A 23,746-nucleotide genomic window follows, 5' to 3' on the forward strand; every position below is an offset into this window, starting at 1 on the left:
CGGTATACAAACTTGCCACCGCAGTGGCCAACACAGGCAGGAGTATTGCACCCACCGCCGTGGTCCACTCCCGCCAGAGACGCACACTCGCACCCACTGCTTCTAGCAGCAGACCGCAAAGCCGGAGCTCTGCACCCACCGCCATGGGCAGCTCCCGCCAGAGACGGTCATTCACACAGCTGCTATTACAGTGGACTGCTCTAAGCCGGAGCCCTGCACCCACCGCCGTGGACCGCTCCCGCTAGAGACGCACACTCGCACCCACTGCTTCTAGCAGCAGACCGCAAAAGTCGGAGCTTTGCACCCACCGCCGTGGACAGCTCCCGCCAGCGACGGTCGTTCACACATGCTGCTATTACAGTGGACTGCTCTAAGCCGGAGCTCTGCACCCACCGCCGTGGACCGCTCCGCTAGAGACGCGACACTCGCACCCACTGCTTTTAGCAGCAGACCTCAAAAGCCGGAGCTTTGCACCCACCGCCGTGGACAGCTCCGCCAGCGACGGTCGTTCACACATGCTGTTATTACAGTGGACTGCTCTAGCCGGAGTACTGCACCCACCGCCGTGGACCACTCCCGCTAGAGACGCTCACACGCACCCACTGCCTTCAGCAGCAGACTGCAAGCAGGAGCATTGCACCCACCGCCGTGGACCGCTCCCGCTGTACATGACAACATACAAACCCGCCACAGCTGTGGCCAACACAGGCAGGAGCATTGCACCCACCGCCCGTGGACGCTCCGCCGTATACGATAACAATATAAAACCCGCCACCGAGGTGGCTAACACAGGTAGGAGCATTGCACCCACCGCTGTGGACCGCTTCCACTGTAAATGACATTATACAAAACCTGCCACCGCAGTGGCCAACACAGGCAGGAGCATTGCACCCACCGCCGTGGACCGCTCCCCCGTAGATGATGGTATACAAACCCGCCACCGCAGTGGCCAACACAGGCAGGAGCATTGCACCCACCGCCGTGGACCGCTCCCGCCGTAGATGATGGTATACAAAACTTGCCACACGCGGTGGCCAACACAGGCAGGAGCATTGCACCCACCGCCGTGGACTGCTCCCGCCAGAGACGCACACTCGCACCCACTGCTTCTAGCAGCAGACCGCAAAAGCCGGAGCTCTGCACCCACCGCCGTGGACAGCTCCGCCAGAGACGGTCGTTCACACATGCTGCCATTACAGTGGACCGCTCTAAGCCGGAGCACTGCACCCACCGCCGTGGACAGCTCCCGCGGAGATGGTCGTTCACACATGCTGCTAATACAGTGGACCGCTCTGGCCGAGTACTGCACCCACCGCCATGGACCACTCCCGCTAGAGACGCTCACAACATTTTCATGTCCACTCTCCTACACCTACATAATATCATCCTAATACCATTCCAATTTCAACTAACATATCCATGCTCTTCCTCCTTTTAGCCAAGCCAGTAGCTTTTTTGGGGCCGCTTACACGTGTTTTTCGGCTGCTGTCTTAATTGGCTTTTTGGGGGCACTCAGGATCGGGTCGGACACGAGTCCTGTCCGCTTTCACGGACAAGAGGAAAAAACTCTGGACTCATTAGTCCACCTAGTTCCGAGCCCTCTCCTGACAGCTCGCCAAACACGCTTACTTTTTACCGTTACTATGATTAATTATACGTAAGTGCGAACTCGTGAAATGATGTTTAGCTATAAACAAATTTCGGGAGGAGCACGCACTAAATAATTAACGCGCTGCCTTCTCGCTTCCCTAATCACGCAATTATCCAACCAGAGCAAGAGAAGCCTACTATAAATTCGCATAAGCTTCTTACCTCGATATCTCGTTTCCGAGCATCCCTCCACCACCCCAATCTCCATTCCTCCTAGTTCTACTATCCTCTCTCGGGGCACTCAGGATCGGGTCGGACATCGAGTCCTGTCCGCTTTCACGGACAAGAAGAAAAAACTCTGGACTCGGTAGTCCACCTAGTTCCGAGCCCTCTCCTGACAGCTCGCCAAACACGCTTACTTTTACCGTTACTATGATTAATTATACGTAAGTGCGAACTCGTGAATTGTTTTTTTGAAAGCCTTTACCTCAGAATCTCCAGATGACAGTTTGAACTCTTCAGTCCTTCAGAGAGCAGCTTCACTCCAAAATCCTGCAGGTCATTGTTACTCAGGTCCAGCTCTCTCAGGATGTTTGAGTTTGGCGATTGTAAAACTGAAGACAAACTTCCACAAGACTGAGCAGTGAGATTGCATCCACATAGCCTGTGTAAAGAACAAGACAAACAATTAGATTGAACAAAAAGTAAATGGCCTTCCTTTAGATTTTAAATGCCAGTTTCAGTAATTCAATTGCTTGTAAAACAACTGTAATAGGAAGAATGGATCCAATTGCAGCAGGTTTGTATTAATTTAAATTTACAAAAAATATAAAAACAATGAGTACTGAATGGAGTATTCGTGTTTTAGTGAAGCTCCTCTCTATATTTTATATTTTTCGGTCACTACTGTGATTACTCTGGGTTTCACTTGTATCTTTACATAAAGTTGATGTAAGGAAGTGAATCAAAACCTGTATATGCATTAAGACTGATCTGAAAAGGATATCCAAAGGAGTAAACACCCACCCACCCCCCTACAATAAAAAAACATGAGCAAAAACAATGAACAATGAATAACCGATTTGTTTTTGTGGAAGCATCTTTGGTGTCCACTCAGGCATCTTGAGTGAGCCTCGGGGATAGAATCAATTGAGGTTGGAAATGCTACTGTAAATTTTGACTGTCTGCTCTCTCACATTGAGCAGAAGTGTGCAAAAATACAATCAGAGAATGAAGCCCTTTGTCATAAAGCAATTTATGGATTCATCAGATTCATCACTTTCCAAAGAAGGAAAAAATACTTAAACTGGTTCCTCTTCACCACGAGGGCAGACCAATACACATCTTTCCAGATCTTCTGGCTGAAATATCCATTCATTCCTTTGCTTTTTGTCATAGCTATTGAACCTCTTGCAGTCAGTATTAGAAATCATTCACCTATCAAGCCTTTAAATCTGGATCTCCTCATACACAGACAATATTGTTTTTTCTTTTTCTGTCAGATCCTATACTCTTAGATCTTATAAAATCATTTTGTAAAATCATATTCTCTGGATATATAATTAATTTATGTCTTTAGCTGCTGATCTTGATACTGAATTCTTGCATAATATCCCTTTTAAATCACAGACAGACTTAAGTATCTTGGAGTTATTCTGCCCAAAACCCCAAGTTAATTTTTAAGTTGCTTTTTTCTTCCTACTGTTGTATTACAAATTTCTAAAAGGTTAAACACAGACTCCAATATAACAGTATATGCTGAATGTGTATTGTGATTTACATTCTAAGAACAGGAAGCCCAAGCCCCGAGACAGTTATCTTTTGTCTTTCAGTTCTTGAACATCTGGTAGGCGTCCTAAGTTAAGTGTGAATGCTAATCCTAAGGTACAACTGTGCCTTTTGTTTCACCTATGCATTTGAATGACACTTGGATGCTAAATAGATCAAGGATCAGGAAAGTTCCTGTTCTGGGCTAAGTTCCTGATTGCATTTGCATACTTTTGTTTTACTGGTCTCCACCTCTGTGTACTCCTCCCTTTGAAACATATATACTTCAACCTAACATGTTTCGGTTAGATTTGTTTCTTGGAGATTTCTTGAAGATTTTCTTGGAGATTGCTTGACGATTTTCTTAAAGATTTCTTGAAGACTTCTTGCAGATGACTACAGCAACGAAATAAAAACGAACTCCTGCTTTACCAAGAATCTCCTGGTCTCTTCTTAAAAAGAAGCTAAAAAAGTTTCCAACAGTTTTGGTGCCGTGACCGGATAGAGCTGCTCATCTGAATCCAGACTGAAACTTCAAGTTCAACAAAGATCTGACTTCAATCCAGACTGAATCTTTCAGTACAACCAAGGGTTGGTGAGTGTAACTCTATCCAAAGAACCATTACAGACCAGTACATGTAAACCTCTGCGCCGTCAGAGAAGAGTTAACAGACAGCTGTAGGGTTTGGTTAACTAGGTTATCCTCTAAAAATTAATTTTAGGGAAGAATTGCTTATCCTCTGTTTCAGACAGGAAGGTTAGCATTACGTGCTAATGTTTGTGTTATCCTCTGTTTTAGGCAGGAAGATTGGCATTACTTGCTAATATTTGTGTTATCCTCTGTTTTAGGCAGGAAGATTGGCATTACTTGCTAATATTTGTGTTATCCTCTGTTTCAGACAGGAAGGTTAGCATTACTTGCTAATTGTTTGTGTTATCCTCTGTTTTAGGCAGGGAAGATTGGCATTACTTGCTAATAGTTTGTGTTATCCTCTGTTTTAGGCAGGGAAGACTTTATCCTCTGTTTTAGGCAGGAAGATTGGCATTACTTGCTAATTGTTTGTTTTATCCTCTACTTTGTTAGAGAAGGTTAACCATAGTTGATCTGTGTTAACAAGTGTACCCTCTGTTGAGAGACGTTAAGTGTTTTCTTTGTGTAAGTAACAAAAACAAAATCTACAATGTTAATAAAGAATGCTAGACTGATTTCCACAACTGAGAAAGGTGGTCTTGCAACTCCTTTGTGGTCAGATAGTGAATTCAAATCCCTTTAGGCATGCAAATTAACCTTATAATTACTGAGAAAGTTAGACAAAAGCTAACTCAGAAATACAAGATCCATCCAGACAAGACTTGGTCTATAGAGGAGTGTAAAAAGGTTTTATGAGCATGTTTACATAAGACCAATTTGAAAGGCATTATCTGTTGCCACAGGGAATTTGGCTTAGCACTAGCTACACAACAATCTCAGCGCATCTCAGAACTAGAGGAACAGAACCAAGAGCTATGTGCTAGAATATCGGCTTTGACAAAAATTTAAACCACAATAAAGTTTCAGAAAAAACTGAGGTGGAAGTTAATCAGCCTGATAGCACATATCCTGACTTGCAAGCCTTCTTTGAAACTGAGGTGCCTGTAGGTTCAGTGAAGGTATGTGGTGCTAGGAGAAGATCTCAGGAATTGAGGCAAGTGAAAGTGTTCCACCCAACTCTTCTAGTTGTCCAGGTCCAAACAATTGCAAACATGTTTGGACCTAAAGATATAGAGAGAATCTCCCAGAGCTTACCCTCACCTATATGGGAAAGAGACACTGATTTTAAAGCCAGAGTAAGGATTGCAGCAGCATCCTTTAAGGTCAACACTGAGAACAGGCAAAAGGTAAATGTCCTAAGAGGGAGGGCAATTGCCATTACTGTGGAAAATCTGGACACTGGATGAAAGAGTGCAGGAAAAGCAAAAAGACTTTAGGAGAAATTAACAGCTTTACCCAGCTCCTACTCAGGCTGCTAGCTACTCTGAAGCAGCCCCTCCCCACTTTACCCAACTGTTGGAGCAGTTTGCTCAGGTGTTAGCTGTTAGGGCTGTGAGTACTTAATTTAAGGTGTCTCCTTCCATTGAGAGAATGCTAGTTAAGTACACTCACAGCCTTCAAAGTTATTCTACAGCACACTCCAAATTACACCTATCCTCTATGTTATGATGTTTGCCATGACTGATGTTTCATTGGAGGATGAAGATGTTTTTACAATAATGGTTTACAAATCACCTACAGGGACAGACTAGGACACATAGACCAGTGAGGAGCCCAGGGAAGAACCGAACGCAACAGGCCTCGGGGGCCAACCCCTGCGGTGAAGATTTTCCTCATAGGCCTTTCCCCATCCACTAGTCTATCCTTACCTCACTGGTCCATAGGTGTCAAATGACTTAAGACTAGGTCAACAAAACCACTATACGATCATCAAAATTAAACCACTATACGATCATCAAAATTTAAACCACTATACGATCACCAGAAGTCTAAAAAATGTCTATGCATGAATACTGCTGGTCTGCTGTTTCTCTGTTTTCTTGTGTTTCAGGTCCGTGTATATGCCAGGTCATCTCATATGCAGCACCCTGATTTAAAGTTTCACCTCAGACATCCATGAACAAGCTTCATGAGGACAAAGAGTCATCCGAATGATTCCACGGGGAAATGGACTACAGGAAACAGACGTCACAGTTATTCAGATGCCATGGACTTTAGGACTTCCACTCTTATACTACATGATTGTGTCATCATGTAGTTTTGTACGACATATTACCATCCATGTCGTATTTGTCAAAGAGTTATGGTTCTGAAAAGAACTATTACAACCTAAGTAAATCTAGGCAAAGACACAGAATAAGATATATATGTGCCTGTAACTTGTAAGTTGCATGACTGCAAGATGGAGCTTATGTTATTAAGCATAGGCTATAGAATGGATTTTAGAAGGATTAAATTTGTGTTATGTGAGAGTCATTAAAACTCTCAAATGGGGGATTGTTGTATTACAAATTTCTAAAAGGTTAAACACAGACTCAATATAACAGTATATGCTGAATGTGTATTGTGATTTACATTCTAAGAACAGGAAGCCCAAGCCCTGAGACAGTTATCTTTTGTCTTTCACTTCTTGAACATCTGGTAGGCGTCCTAAGTCAAGTGTGAATGCTAATCCTAAGGTACAACTGTGCCTTTTGTTTCACCTATGCATTTGAATGACACTTGGATGCTAAATAGATCAAGGATCGGGAAAGTTCCTGTTCTGGGCTAAATTCTGATTGCATTTGCATACTTTTGTTTTACTGGTCTCCACCTCTGTGTACTCATCCCCTTTGAAACATATATACTTCAACCTAACATGTTTCAGTTAGATTTGTTTCTTGGAGATTTCTTGAAGATTTTCTTGGAGATTGCTTGACGATTTTCTTAAAGATTTCTTGAAGACTTCTTGCAGATGACTACAGCAACGAAATAAAAACGAACTCCTGCTTTACCAAGAATCTCCTGGTCTCTTCTTAAAAAGAAGCTAAAAAAGTTTCCAACACTACCATCTCTCCTATTTGTGACCGATGTAAATCTGCTCTTTGTCCCATCTCTTTTGGACATGTCCAATACTTTAAGATTTTTGGTGTGACATATTTAAGTGGTTCTCTGTCATGTATGGTTGTGTGTTTATACTTGGTCCTGAAATAGCATTATTTGGTTATTCTGTTTCTGTACAAAGTACAATCATTTAAGGAATGATTATTGCTAAGAGTATCATTCTCAGGCTGTGGAAATCAGACACTTTTCCTCAGTTTAAGACCTGGTTGACATATCTTACTGGAATATTGCACATGGAAAGAGTCCGGTATGAAGTTAAGGGTAATTGTCACAAACAGCACCTCTGTGGCTCTCTCCAACCGCCACCGGAGGAGCCCTCACCCGAGTACTGATAGTCACGGACTCAGTTTCCCACAACCCGTGCCTTGGGCTGATTAGCCCTGCCAGGTGTTCCCATCACCACGCCCTATATAATGAACTTCCTCACAGACACTCACCACAAAGTCTTGTTAGTTCCGGCTGCAATTCTGAGTGTTCATCCTTGTGTTTGATTACCTGTTGCTGATTTGGATTGTATTTGTTCTCTGCTTGCCTACCGACCTTCTGCCTGTTATCGTTTACGTCTTTGATCTCCCCTGTATTGTACTTACTGCTTTTTTGACCCTGCCTGCCTGACCACGATTAAAGTCTTGTTGCACATGTATCCAACTGTCTTTGACCCTTCGTTACAGTAATATTGATAAGTTTTATCGTATATGGTAACCATTTCTAGACCAATTGTTCCAATGTAATGTTGACACTGACCAGCAAGGTAGTGCTTAGAATGCTTTCTGCCTCTATTGTGTGCTTCTTTGTTTTTGCACTGAAACTGCTTATATGCCCAGATTGTCCTTAAAAGTCAGATTTTTATTACTATTTTTATTATTAATAATATGTATTTATTTATTTTTATGAAAACAAACTCAAATTTAGAAACAAAGGAAATAAAGGACAGAAAATCAACACAGGAAACTCAAACTGATAAAACAGCGTAACAAAAATAAATATATAAAAATGTCATTAAAATTACTCTTTACAGACTTGTCACATACTTCCTTCAGCAATGTAAAAACCCAATTCAAAATTTCATAGATTAAATAATATCATAGTCTAGTTGTATACTTTGTCTTCATTTTCAGAAATGTAATTACATTTACCATTGGGGTGAACCTTGCTTAGACTTTCATTCTTTGTGTATCTTTTATTCCCAGATGTGTGGCAGACGTTCATCACCATGGATTTAAAGAGTTCATTAAAACGATTTAAGACAGAAACCTGGCTCAATCTTTAAATGGCCAGATCTTCATCATGGCTGAAAAAACACAAGGTTACCCTCCAGTTTCTTAGCATCTTCCAGAGCAGACATACAGTGACAACCAAGATATTTAGATTTTTTTATCTGGAAGATTTTTGTTGCCTTCGTTGCCAGTAAGGAGCATCAGTATAAAACATGTTCACAGTAATTTAAAAACTCCCGTTTGCAATTAAGACTCAACAAGTACATGGCAGATGGGCATAAGGTCAGGGTGTTTGAGCCTTAGATAACATCTCGGTTACGTATGTAACCCTCGTTCCCTGAAGAAGGAACGGAGACGTCACGTCGGATGACCGGACGGAATTGGGATCACGCCGAGAGACCAATCTACTTCGAGTGTATCTAAACGAGCCAATTGAAGATTGGCATGCGCTAATCGCATCCAGCTGCCGCTGATCACAGCGCCGTGTATAAATAAGCAGCGGGTGCAGCGCATATTCAGGTTTTCGCTGAGGAGCCGAGCTAGTGACTCGGCACCTTCAGCAGAGGTGCAGCACCGCGGTGACGGGACGTGACGCCTCCGTTCCCTTCTTCAGTCTTACGTCCGGATGACCGACGGGTGGGATCCTACCAAAACGCCATGGAAGCTGCCTCTTCCAGTGTCCTGTGGGGAGCCCACAAGCCCCCTCAGTCTATCGGCGTAGGCCGGGCTCAACCACAAGAAGCGAGCTACTTTTGTAACACTACCCATTCGTAAGACTGGAACACTGGGAAACGTCCCACGTTCTAGTGAACAGGGACTTGCGGAAGTCCAGCCTTCCCGTGGGAGGTCTCGGAACGAATACGCATATGGACAGTATTTCAGTTTGCATATGGAAAATTGGAGGTGATTGAACCCTCTTAGACGGGCAGAAGGTCTGCCGGGAAACATGGGGCTCTAAGGCTATGCCGTGAAAATACACACAAGTCCTCTTGGGGTACTTTACATGGCTCCCAGCCCTCACCGGTTCTCACGGATTCATCGAGAGGGCCTGGCGCCGATGCTCCGCAACATCTGGCTGCCGAGGGAATGGAGGAGCTCGACAGGGTCTACTGTATGGACGCTCTGGAGCGGTTAACAAGCCGACCCGAACCGGGCCTCTCAGTGCTTCTACCCATTTGAGGTGAGAACACAGGAGGATACCGGTTCCACACGTGGCTATAGAATCTAGCAATCATGTTGGGGTCGCCCAGCCCGCGCAGCTCTACAAATCTTTCAGCGAGGTGCCATGAGCCACCGCCCAGGACGATGCAACACTTGCTGAGTGTGCCCGTAACCTGAGGGGTGGGGTGGGGGCAATCCTGTGCTTGGTAGGCTAGGGTAATGGCGTCCACTATCCAGTGAGCCATCCTCTGCTTGAGGCGGCACTCCACTCGCATGAAGACGCGTGGTGACAGGGAGAGCCCGAAGGGTAGGACTTGTACTCGACCTTCGAACGCGAACCTCAGGAATGGCCTGTGGCGCGGAAGAATCGACACATGAAAGCACGTGTCCTTCAGGTCGATCGCTGCAACCAATCCTGGGGACGGACGCACTGAATAGGCGCTTCTGTGTCAACATTTCTGGACCACCGTAGTGGCCATCGCACAACCCAGAGACCGCGTTGTGACCTTGGCCGCTCATGGCGCGAGGTCCATCACGATACAGAGTTCTTTCAGAACTTCCGGTCATGACCACCCCTGTGCAGATCCTTCAGTGCCTTGGCCTGATGAACCTGCAACAACGCCAAAAGCATGTACTGCAGACGCAGCTTGTCCACAGGCCGCACAAAGCACTGCCGTTCAGAGCCGACGAGTACCTGCAGGCCCGGAAGGGGAGCACAGGATCACCGCACTAAGCGGAAACGGCATTGGGACACAGCTGCATCCCAACTGACCGCTCCACTGGGGGCAATCACCGTAACTCCCTGGCTGTGCCGCTGTCAAGGGTGGTGAAGGAGGAGGAGCCACTGGGGCAGTTTCTGGCAGTGAAAGGTGCTTTCCACATCCCAGTAAGCTCCTCATGCACTTCTGGGAAGAAAGGTACCAGGGTGGGGCCCTGAGAACCAGCGCGAGCCACCCTTAAATACCAATCGTCCAGCCTCGGGCCCGGAAGCAGTGGAGGTTTCCACTTGATCCCGATCACCTCGGCAGCCTGGGCAAGCATAGCCACCATTTCTAGATCTGTATCCAGTACATTCAACGCCTGGTAGATGCAGAGCAACCAGATCTTCACTTCTACAAATGTCTGGCTCACCTTCCAATGCAGCGATTGACTTCTGATCATCAGGGGAGCCCAAAGGGTACAGCTGATACCCCAAGTGAGGTCCAGACTGCCCCTTTGCAGCTCCACTGGTTGCAGAGTTTAAGCTTTGTGTCACAACGAAATGGAGCCCACCTGTCTGCAGCCAGGATGAGAACCAAGTCGAGCAAACACAAGCTCCGCCTCCTTTTTCAAGGCGACAGAGCCCGCCCATCACTCCGAGATGACCATCTCCCGCAAGGAAATGATTCATCCACAACCGCCACCTCAGCGTGCTAAGCCCAGGCACACGAGGCAACGATTGTGACCATCACCTAACACCAGGTAACAACCGCATCCAGAAACACAAGGGTGTACGTCGCCTGAAGCAAGACCCACGCTATCTTCCAAGACGCGTCGAGTTTGCCAGACGAACATCGTCTTTAAATGCTCGTAACGTCGAATGCTCTTTTAGTGCTGAGGCAACAGGGGATAGCCATTTTGCACACAAACAGGGGGTAGTGCAGCCTGATTGTGGCAATCCACTCGACGCAGGAAAACGACCTCCGCTGAAACGCCGTATCTCCAACACTCGTGAGATCGCCTTTGGAGCAGAACAGTCACGCCGGCTCGAGCGAAAAGCTGAATATGCGCTGCACCCGCTGCTTATTTATACACGCGCTGTGATCAGCGGCAGCTGGATGCGATTAGCGCATGCCAATCTTCAATTGGCTCGTTTAGATACACTCGGCGTAGATTCGTCTCTCGGCGAGATCCCAATTCGCCGGTCATCCGACGTGACTCGGAGTGACCGACTGAAAGGGAACAATGTGTTGCAAGGCCATTCCGCATTTCAGTGATGTGCAACAAATTGAACTAACTTCTTACTTGACAAGTTTGAGGTGGAGGTGGATTTTGATGTATTCTGGAAAGATCTACATGAGAGTACCTCGGCAAAATGGTACAAATATGCTTTCTCAAACTTATGAATGAAGAAAGCTGGTGAACAAGCTGGTGTTATTAAGCCAAAGGAGGTTAACTACTAACCAAACTTTCAGAGCCTTGGTTTTCTTGTACTACAACTAATAGCTCTGCAGCTTTTGAGAGGAAACCAGGGATGATTGAGTAGATTTGTAGCATCACAAACACTTCATCCAGAAATGCAAATAAGAAATGAAATGTTGTTTTTACATTTCTTTTGTCAATTATGTGGAGATGATGCATAGTTGTCAATCTTTAGTATGGATGAGTTACTTGCAAAGGATGCATTGGTTGCATTTTTCTTTCTTTATCATGCACTGCTGGCATTCGGTTAATAAACTGTTTAGGTAATTTGAAATAATTACTTGGCTTGGTTTATCATTAATACATTGTTTGCATTAGTTACCTAATGCATGCTCTAATATTGCTAAATATCTACTGCTCTGTTAAAATGGAAAAGACAGATTAAAATAGAACAAATATTGAGTACTTAAAAAATTAAAAAGTATATATTTAATATTAAAGAGTTGCATGACATTAAATGTTGATAATTTGTTGATAATATTAGATGATCATTTTTAGTCTTCTCTTTTTATGTTAGAAGAATGTTGATATATTTTCAGATGAATGTTATATTTTTCATGCAAAACACCATGATAAATGGCACAAATGTTGGCATAAATGTTGAAGAAAAAGAAATCTGAAAAAGTGCTGCAAAATATTGGAGGAACTGTTACACAGATCACACAAAGACCTCATTGACTGGTTCAGTGAGTCTCCCAAAACTCTCCTGTTCACTGCCAGAAATGTGATCATTCACATTAATTTTAGTAAAAACACAAACTATATCATGAACATTAAAGTGTATTGATCTTCAGTCTTACTTACCAAACTGATCTGGATTCTTTAACCACAGGTAACAGATACTGAAGAACTTCATCTCCTGTATGTTGTTCTCCAATAAACTGTTGTAGATCAAAACATCCATCTTCTGCTCTGATGTCAGCAACACATAAACCAGAGCTGACCACTGTGAAGAGGAGAGTTTGGTTTCTCTTATTCCTCCAGATTTCAGATAACCCTGAATCTCCTGCATCAGTGAATCATCACCCAGTTCATTCAGACAGTTAAACAGATTGATGGATTTATTTGAATCTCTCTGATTCTTCCTGATCTTCTCTTTGATGAACTGAACTGTTTTCTCTTTGTTGTAGGAGCAGCTTCCTGTCTGTGTCAGTAGTTTTCTTAAGAGAGTCTGATTGGACTCCACTGAGAGACCCAGAAGAAACCTCAGGAAAAGATCCAAATGTCCATTCTTACTCTTTAGAACCTCATTCACAGCTCCCTGATGCAGCTCAGATAATGAATTATATTTATTTTGGTAAAATATCTTGGACAATAGTCTGTGTTTGGTTTGGTTGAAAACATTTCTCTTCCTGTTTGTAAAAGAGAGATGAACATATAGAGCTGCTAGATGTTCCTGAAGGCTCAGGTGAACGAAGCAGAAAACTTTCCCAGAAACAATCCCAGCTCCTCTCTGAAGATCTGAGTGCACAGTCCTGAATAAACTGATGCTTCTATCTCATCAATGCCACACTCTCTAAGGTCTTCATCATAGAAGATCAGGTTTCCTTTACAAGCTGCTGGAAAGCAAGTTTCCCCAGTTTGAGGATCATGTCTTCATCTGTCACGTAGATCTTCCCATAGTCTTTCTCACGTTTGATGTTGGTCTGAAGGATCAGGAAGTGTGTGTACATTTGAGTGAGAGTCTTAGGAATCTCTCCAGTCTCTGCTCGACTCAAGATCTTCTCAAGAACAGTGGCTGAGATCCAGCAGAAGACTGGGATGTGACACATGATGAAGAGGCTCCTGGAGGACTTCAGGTGTGAGATGATCCTGTCGACCACACTCTGATCACTGATCCTCTTCCTGAAGTATTCCTCCTTCTGTGGCTCATTGAAGCCTCGTACCTCTGTCACTCGATGGACGCACTCAGAGGGGACGAGATCAGCTGCTGCTGGTCTGGAGGTGATCCAGATGAGAGCAGAGGGAAGCAGATTCCCCACAATCAGGTTCATCAGCAGCACATCCACTGAGGCTGACTCAGATATATTACACAGTTTCACTTTACTCTTAAAGTCCAGAGACAGACGACACTCGTCCAAACCATCAAAGATGAACAACACTTTATATTCATCGCTGGATATTTCCATTTCTTTAGTTTCGGGAAAAGTCATAAAGAAGATCTAAAAGACTGAGTGTTCTGCTCTTCATCAAGTTGATTTCTCTGAAAGGAAGTGGAAATATGAGCTGGACGTCCTGATTCTCTTTCCCTTCGGCCCAGTCCAGGATGAACTTCTGCACAGAGACTGTTTTTCCAATGCCAGCGACTCCTTTGTCAGTACAGTTCTGATGTCTTTGTCTTGTCCAGGTAAAGGTCTGAAGATGTCACTGCATTTGATGGCTGTGTCCTCTGTTGCTTCTCTCCTGGATTGTGTCTCAATCTGTCTCACCTCATGCTCATTATTGATCTCTCCTCTCTCACTCTCTGTGATGTAGAGCTCTGTGTAGATCTCATTCAGCAGTGTTGGGTTTCTCTGTGTCGCTGTTCCCTCACACAGACACTCAAACTTCTTCAGCAGATTTGATCTAAGTGTGTGGAGGACTTCATGACTGTAAAAACCAATAAGCATAACGCTTTATGTATTCTGTTTGACATCTTCAAATCATATCTCTTACAGAAATGTTATACCTGAGAACAGGCCGTGTATCTCCTCTCTTAAAATCTAAAGACTGAATCACAGATGTCTCTCTCTTCATAGACACACAGCTGGACTCTGCTTCTGAACTGTTCTGATGAACTGAACTAAAATAGAAAACATTCAACATATTCAACATTTCATAAAGTGTATGTACAAAAACTATTGACTTAAATTTGATAATATACGATAATAAATTGTAAATCAAAACATCATATAAGTGTCACACCTGAGTCCAGGCTGTGAATCTACACTCCAAACTTCATTGGCTCAATCATAGACCTGTCACTCTTCATAGACAAACAGCTGGACTCTACTTCTGATCTCTTCTGATGAACTGAACTAAAACAGAACAGATGTTTTTTTTTTTTTTTTTTTTTCTTATAATCAGAATTATAAAGAATATTTCAAAAGTGTTTTTTTTTTTATATTGTAAGTGTTCATGGTTTTATTTCTATAAGAGAAAAGCTTTACTGTGTTCCTCAAAGTACCTGCAGGCTGGAGAATACTCTTCATCTCCAGATGTTTGTGTTTCATTCATGATGGATCTGAACAGTTTGATCTTCAACACTGACTCTAGATAGAAATGACAAAGAACCACAAAACTACAGTAACTAAATAAACAGTTCATATTGTTATAAGTCATTTTATTAAACATTTAAGTTGTTCTGTTTTATAAAGAATCGATTGCTATGTCTTTCTGAAATGAAATAATATCAACAATTCACTTTTCTATTATTCTCGTGTTGTTCATCTCATATTCAGATGGTGTTGATTAAATTGCTGTCTGTAGTTATGTCAATAATGATAATTAATAGTCAATTTCAGCTTGATCATATTTAATATAAAAGTATACTAAAAATCTGAATCAGAGTTTGATGGCTGTTAGCTTTGCTTTATACAAATGAAATTTCCATTAGATAATTATGAATTTTACAACGTCGCAAACTAAGAAAAAGTGTTACAATGATATGAGTTTATCTATTAATAAATGTAGAAGTGAATCTGGCTCAAGATTATATAATAGCCTGATATTAAATAAGAAAGATATAGAAAGATATATAAATATATATATATATATATATATATATATATATATATATATATATATATATATATATATATATATATATATATAAAAAAATGCATTTATTACATTTCTTACAGTGTAAGTTTAGCACAACCTTATTGCACTTTTTACATGCAATTATATAAAAATTAAGAAGTTTGTTCATATTTGATCATGTTTCAAGAGTGTTTCATGATTAAGACAGTATTTAATCTTTACTTACATGAATAAGGAAGTGTCTTTCTGCTCCACAGCTGAAGACTTGCTTTGATCAAAACGTTCAGTTTCTAGACAACTTCTTAAAACGTCTTTTTTTCTTTATGTTCATGTATGTATCCGCATAAACATTAAAAATGATGATTAGGTTAATGATAAGGTTTTTCGATCAGAAAAAACGATCAGGTATAAGCGTTACACGTAAAGTACAAGGTGTATAACATCAAAGTATCGCGAGATGGACTGACTGCTGGTTCCATGTTCTCTTTACTTTCGCTCTCGCGGTACTTTGATGTCATTCAACGAACACACACCTACGCACTTTAATTTTTCAACGCGGAAGTAAATACGATGACGTCCTTACTTATAATGTGTTAAACTTCCGTTTCACGAGAAGGTGGTGGAAGCAAACACAGATCACTGTATCTGTGTCCCAAACTGAAGCGCGTGAAGCTCGAAGCCACGCCTCCTCAGGTGTCCTGTCGCATAGCAACGGAGAGCTGACGTCCTACAGGATAGGAGGAGCCAGAGTTGATCACTTTCACTTTCATGTTTCACGTCACATTGGAGTCGGTCTCGAGACTGGTTTAATCCCCGGATGACAATTTTAATGCAGGTATCGGCTTGGATCTTGCTTGAATGCAATGATATTTTTAAAAAAACTATGAAAAACCATACAATACACACACAGTAGATCAAATGCTGAATAATATCTAAGACCTTTTCTCTAACAAATATAAAGTACTAAATTTTCTTCAGTTTTGTTCTCGGAGTCATTGTTGTCGATTAAACCAACATTATATTAAGTATAAATATAAGTTAAATATAACATGCCTGAACATAATTCAGAAATAAAATGCAACATACACAGTGGTGCAGCACTAATATTGATACAAAACCATCCAAATTATTTTTCAGAACAATACTGTAGGCCTATACCTATATAATTCAAATAAGCAAACGATAAAACTTGGCTTGCTAAATATTAAATCACTTTCCACAAAAGCACTTTATATATATATATATATATATATATATATATGATTTGATCAAAGATCAGAAGCTAGATTTGCTTTGTTTGACAGAAACCTGGCTAAAACCAGATGATTATATTACTCTAAATGAATCTACCCCAAAATTATTTCTATAAAAATGAGCCACGTTTAAAAGGTAGAGGGGAGGTGTTGCTACAATTTATAACAATATTCTTAGTACTTCTCAGAGGGCAGGCTTTAAGTATAACTCATTTGAAGTTTTGGTGCTGCATATAACATTATCTACAGAATCATGTGCTAGTGATAAATCTTCTGTCATGTTTGTACTGGCTACTGTATACAGGCCACCAGGACACAGCACAGATTTCATCAAAGAATTTGCTGATTTTCTAACTGAGTTAGTACTGGCACGCAGATAAAGTCTTAATTGTTGGCGATTTTAATATCCATGTTGATAATGAAAAGACTCATTAGGATCAGCTTTTTAGACATTTTGAACTCCGTTGGGGTTAGACAACATGTCTCTGGACCTACTCATTGTAGAAATCATACTCTAGATCTAATACTGTCACATGGAATGGATGTTAAAATGGTTGAAGTACTGCAGCAAAGTGATGACATTTCAGATCACTATCTAGTCTTGTGTGAACTCTGTATAGTTAAACCTGTAAACTCTGCACCTTATTACAAGTATGGTAGAACCATCACTTCCACCACAAAAGAAAGCTTTCTAAATAACCTTCCTGACTTATCTCAATTCCTTAGTTCATCCAATACGATGCAAAAATTTGATGATATAACAGAAACTATGCACTCTCTTTTTCTAGCACTTTAGATACAGTTGCTCCTTTGCACTTAAAAAGATAAAAGAAAACAATCTGACTCCATGGTATAATGACAACACACGCACCTAAAGAGAGCAGCCCGGAAAATGGAGCACAGGTGGAGAAAAACCAAATTAGAAGTATTTCGTATTGCCTGGCGGGAGAGTATGCTGTCATACAGAAAAGCATTAAAAATTGCAAGATCTGATTATTTTTCATCCCTTTTAGAAGAAAACAAACACAACCCCGGTATTTATTCAGTACAGTAACTAAATTAACAAAAAATGAAACGTCAACAGATGCTAATATGCCCCAAGAGTATAGCTGCAATGAGTTCATGAATTTCTTTACTTCTAAGATTGATACCATCAGAGATAAAATTGTAACTATGCAGCCGTCAACTACAGTTTCACATCAGATAGTGAGCTTTAGATCCCCTAAGGAAAAAATTACACTCTTTCTCTATTATAGGAGAAGAAGACTTGTACAAACTTGTTAAATCATCTAAACCAGCAACATGTATGTTAGACCCTATTCCATCTAAACTATTAAAAGATCTGCTTCCAGAAGTCATAGATCCTATTTTGAACATTATTAATTCATCATTGTCATTAGGATAGATACTGGAAGATACTGGAAAAGGTAGTGTCCTGACAACTGTATTCCTTTTTAGAAAAAAATGGTGTCTGTGAGGATTTCCAATCAGGTTTTAGACCGTACCATAGTACTGAGACTGCTCTCATTAGAGTTACTAATGACCTGCTTCTATCATCTGATCGTGGTTTTATCTCGTTATTAGTGCTATTAGATCTTAGCGCAGCATTCAATACTATCGATCACAACATTCTCTTGGATAGACTAGAAAACTATATCTGCATTAAAGGAAGCGTCTTAGCATGGTTTAAATCATATCTATCTGACCGCTATCAGTTTGTAGCATTAAATGAGGAGGTATCATATCGCTCAAAAGTGAAATATGGAGTTCCTCAAGGCTCAGTGCTAGGACTGTTACTTTTCAACCTTTACATGTTACCTCTGGGAGATATTATCAGGAGTCATGGTGTTAGCTTTCACTGCTATGCTGATGATACTCAGCTCTATATTTCAGCACAGCCTGGTGATACACACCAAATTGAGAATCTAACAGAATGCATAGTCGATATAAAAAACTGGATGATGAGTAACTTCCTAATTCTAAATTCTGAAAAACAGAGGTGCTAATAATTGGACCTAAAACCCCACATATAATAATCTAGAACACAGCCTATCACTTGATGGCTGCTCTGTTAATTCTTCATCATCAGTGAGGAACCTAGGTGTGCTGTTTGACCGCAATCTTTCCTTCGAAAATCATGTTTCTAGCATCTGTAAAACTGCGTTTTTCCATCTTAAAAATATATCTAAATAACGACCTATGCTTTCAACCTCTAATGCAGAAATATTAATTCATGGATTTATGACCTCGAGGTTAGATTATTGTAATGCTTTATTGGGTGGTTGTTCTGCACGCTTAATAAACAAACTTCAGCTAGTCCAAAACGCAGCAGCTAGAGTCCTTACTAGAACTAGGAAGTATGATCATATTAGCCTGGTTCTGTCAACACTGCACTGGCTCCTATCAAACATCGGATAGATTTTAAAATCATACCAAAACAAACAGAATATTGAATGAGGAAAACAGAGGGCGTGGCTTGTTTTGTATGCTTCAAATTGATTGGATGTAGTAAGGAAGGCGTTTAATTTGGTTGGAGGTGGAGAATCAGTGGGATACAGTTCTGAGTGAACTTCCTAGTAGGGTTTGGCGAGAAATTTACCACAAAAATACTGTATAGCATGACAGCATTGGATCATAAATCACGGTTTGAGGAGGCATCTCCATGGATTGGAAGGACAGAGCTCATCATCGAAAATAGCAGTCTGACAGGCCAAAGGTATAGGGGAAAAAAACTAAGACAACAAGTCATGTGTGACAAACCACTTCATACCGTATGACAAACAACCATGTCTGGGAACCGTCAAAAGAGATGAGGCATATGATAATACCCTTTCTTGACTTAGGACAACTTTGATCTAAAAAAAGGTGTGTGCTTTTAATCTTTTAAAGAGTGTGAATTGATACAACTTGTTTAGAGAATTGCATTGCGGTGAAATGAATTATTATTGAATGTAATACTGCTTAGTGACAAGGTTATTTTGTGTGAGTAAGGTGCGTTAACAACAGGACAGGTGCGTCTTATTTTGATCACTGTACCGTAAATTAATTTATCATAAACCCAGGGACAACTGAATCAACTGTAAAATAATTCAATGATTGCAAACTCTCGAATCTGCTTCTTAAAATGCAAACTAAGAAACAAAAGTTGTCATGAAAGTGTAATCTATCTCATTACAATATTGACACTTAATATATATTTTATTTACTTAATTACACATTATTACAAAATCTTTATTTTTATTCCCAATTTAAACAGGGCAAAGTGTTGAATCAACAGAGATCCATGTGACACACTTTTATAAAGATGGAGGTAAAGATATTAGTGAAAAAAACATTGAGATTCAATCGTAAAGATACTGAGGAATAGGTTGATTTTATAGAGAAAGAACTCACTCGTTTGAGCCTTATTAAAATGTCCAACTACACAGAAATGAATGATATTGAAGAATGTATATTGTTTTGAAAATGATTTTAGATGTTAAGATGTCTAGATGTTTTATCTTCTCATCGTGGTTATCGTTCACATAGACGTGTGTAAATGCCCCATTGGATCACTCCAGGTGTAGATGCTGTAAGGGTCCCCCTTTTCCTGCAGACAGAACGGAATCCAGAGGCCCTGGTCGAAGGTCAATGCGTGTTCGGTCTTTTCTTTGCGTCTCGTTAAAAATCACTGATATTTATTAATCTTTTTTGTTTCCAATTGTAGTACTGACCTTATACATAATTTTATCTGACTCAATCTTTCGTGATTTTAGTTATATTTATTTAAATGTCCCTCTAGTTGTGATTAAATTTGGATCATTAATTAACTAATTAACTTAACTAATTAACTTAACTAATTATAGAACAACCACAGACTCGGCACCGGTCTACTTCCACTCACGATTACAAATCTACACACCTCTAGAAGTCTGAGATCTGCTAGCGGCGGCGCCTCATGGTACCATCTCAAAGAGGCTCGAAATCACTCTCCAGAACTTTCTCGTTCTCTGTTCCTGGCTGGTGGAACGATCTTCCCGCATATATCCGGAATGCTGGATCTCTGTCAATCTTTAAGAAACTGCTGAAAACTCACATCTTTCAGCAATACCTGACCTCATCATAAAAAAAAAAATAATATATATATATATATATATATATATATATATATATATATATATATATATATATATATATATATATATACTCTCACTGTCTCTGTCTCTCTTCTCCTCCCCTTGTTTATTCCTTCCCTTCTGGCATGTACTAATTTGAACACTCCCTGTGACTGGGTGTTATAAGCACTTACTCTGTCTGTTTGTCTCTCAAAAATGAATCGCTGTTGTACTCTCAATTGTAAGTCGCTTTGGATAAAAGCGTCTGCAAAATGACTAAATGTAAATGTAAATGTAACTATAATATTTCCTAGTTTCGACTTATCGTTCGTTAGGAGTCTGGGTCGCTTAGAGACCTTGTTTGGCCAGAGTAGACTCACGACACATCTGGGCTAGTCCAGGTCTTAGTCAGAGGCTACCCCGTAGATCACTTACCTTAATGCAGCCATCTCCTCAATTTCCGATCTGGCTACAGAATCGTGCCTTGTTGTGTTTTGTCACTTTCCTTGTAGTTGTAAAAACCTTTTGGTATTTAGGTTCCCGTGCTCCAGTGTCACACCTAACTGGAACACTTTCAGAGACCCAAAAGGAGGACCTTCTCAACAGAACACAGTTCTTCCAAGTTCTTAATCTTCTCCATAATGTAAGTGATTACTGTGAAATTGAGACCAATTTACCAATCGTACTGAGACCTTTCAAATGAGACCAAACATGAAAGTGAAGAACAATAGGTTCACAAGACACATGACATATAATGCCTTATTCCTAATGAACTTTAAGCCAAGTCTTTTGGGCAGAAGGAGGGGAAGCAGGAAGAGCAGAGTTGAGGAGGGTGTCATAAAAGCAACAGAGGGGGTTGTTTACTCTCTTTTTGAAGTCCTTTTGTTCCTTTGGATATCCCTCTACCTCTGATGTCATCTGCCTTTGAGTTGTTACAGGAAGCCAAGGTCTTTACTAAACTAGACCCCCGCAACGCCTATAATTTGGTCTGTATCTGTGGGGGGGATGAGTGGAAGACAGCCTTTAACACCTCTACGGACCACTTTGAAGACCGGGTCATACCCTTCGGCTTACCAATGCCCCAACAGGCCCTGATCAATGACGTGTTGAGGGACATAGTAAACAGATTTGTCTTTGTGTATCTTGATGATATCCTCATCTTTTCTCCCTCGTTGCAGGTACACACTCAACATGTTCGTCAGGTGCAACAAAGGCCAATGCGGAGAAAGGTGTGTATTCCATGCCAAGTTTCATTGTTGGGGCATATTATTTCAGCGGAGGGGATTAAAGCTGATCCTGCCTGATCCTGACAGGTAGGGTAAGAATTTGCTGTCAACAACATAAAAGTATGGATCCATCCTGCCTTGTATCAACGGTTCAGGCTGGTGGTGGTGGTGTAAAAGTGTGGGGGATATTTTCTTGGCACATTTTGGGCCCAATAGTACCAATTGAGTATTGTCAGTATTGAAAGTACCTCAGAACACTTCAGTATGTTAGTCTTATTAAGTGAGGGTCATTTCTTTACGATTTTTGACCCAAGCAAAGTCTCTGAGAAGCTGACACGCTTTTCTGGAGACTCGGGAAGATTCAGTTCTGGAAAATAATGGAGCTGGAGACTAAATGGTTCCTGATTGTTTCTCACATAATTCTTGACATCAATTCCTAATTCTTTTGCAGTTAACGTGTCTTTTCTTCTGCACCTGTTTTTTGAATCTGCTGACCCTGTGAACTTTTCACTGCCCGATGGTCATTCCTTAAATCTGATAATTCTATGATTGCATTACTATTGCATCCTTCTTGTTGGTATTTAATAATTGTAACTTTTAGTCTGAGTTCAATTTCTATTTTGGTTTGTTTTATCTGAAAAAAGAAAACATGCATAATAATCTGGCACACTTGAATATGAGGAGTTTTTAACTTTCAGCCTTCCCGGACAATTATATATCACTTATATATATGATTAAATACAAAACCAATAGTAAAAATATGACCCCAATTTGAACTTGCCTAATAATTCAGGACATAGTGTATATATGCATTTATAAGATGGAAGTTTACCAAAACTGTGTTACTGTTCGCTGCAATTTCCTTTTCTTTTTAACAGCAAGCTGAAGATAACTGAGATGCTGTGATTCGCTGCCTGCTTCCCTACCTGGGAGAATCATCTGAGGAGCTCATTGAAACCTACCAGGTACATTAGTAGATGAATTCATATTTTGTTCTTTTGACTTCAAATATGTACTGTGCTGCAAAGTCTAAGGAACATTAGTGTTTTGTGCACATTAGTTATCTTTCTGCTGTATTTGTCAGCAATGAAATATCATTTTATGTTCCTAAACATTAATTTTGTGATTATTTCTAATAAACCAGTGAAATTTTTGTATGCACAGGAGTCTGACAACATTTAAAGATTTGTCTACATTTAAATAGTCTGTCTATTATAATATGAAGAGAGACAAAACTAAGAAAGCCTAAATCAAGAAAAACCATGGCATTGTTTGCAAAATGCAAATCTACTGGAAAAACTCTCAAGCATATCAAGTAAATGTTTTAAAAATCTTTTTATCATTTTATAACAGATTTAATAATGGAGAGATCAAATCTCTGTGTGGAGCACTTATCACATGACATTAAAGAGAACATGTGACTTACTGTACAGTATTGTAACCACTTTGCACTTATTTGTTTATTTGACAGGATGTCAGCAGAGACATGAGTAAACATAGCTTCACCAATCATGTCATGAAGATGCTTGTACTGGGCAGCACTGCAGGAGATGCCAACATAGCTGACGTCATCATTGTCGTTGAGGGAAACGAGGTACTGTTGGGATGTAAGAATCTCACAAATGCGTGCTTTCTGCTCACGGGCTTCATTTACTCCCTGAACTTCAGCTATCCGCCAGAGCTGAGAAACACATTTGAAGTCTTGCAGAAAATCTTTCTCGGGGCTGGATGCTTTAAAACTTTCTCCAAAAGTGTGCTCTTTGCATAGAAAGCTATTAATGTAAGTGATAGTTGGCCAGTCTGCTGCTTTGTTTGATACATTTTGTATTTGCTCTTTTGTTCTGGATGTGAGAATGTTCTAAAAAGGTTTGTTCATGTAAAT

At 40.8% G+C, this 23,746-nt stretch overlaps 2 protein-coding genes across 3 annotated transcripts in view; one reads left to right on the forward strand and one right to left on the reverse strand.

The window, feature by feature from the left end:
* The window catches only part of LOC122343128 (NLR family CARD domain-containing protein 3-like), a 112,686-nt gene extending 99,000 nt beyond the window's left edge, over positions 1-13,686 (reverse strand). For both annotated transcript variants that reach the window (XM_043237481.1, XM_043237483.1), the window contains exon 1: positions 12,355-13,686. In XM_043237481.1, the coding sequence (XP_043093416.1) occupies positions 13,089-13,679 (591 nt within the window). In that variant the 5' untranslated portion in view covers positions 13,680-13,686 and the 3' untranslated portion in view covers positions 12,355-13,088. The remainder of the gene's footprint in view (positions 1-12,354) is intronic.
* Positions 1-23,746, forward strand: part of LOC122342945 (NACHT, LRR and PYD domains-containing protein 12-like) — a 510,774-nt gene that overhangs the window by 282,051 nt on the left and 204,977 nt on the right.

This window comes from Puntigrus tetrazona, chromosome 4 (genome assembly GCF_018831695.1).
Source record: "Puntigrus tetrazona isolate hp1 chromosome 4, ASM1883169v1, whole genome shotgun sequence".
In the NCBI taxonomy this organism is placed as follows: Eukaryota; Metazoa; Chordata; class Actinopteri; order Cypriniformes; family Cyprinidae; genus Puntigrus; species Puntigrus tetrazona.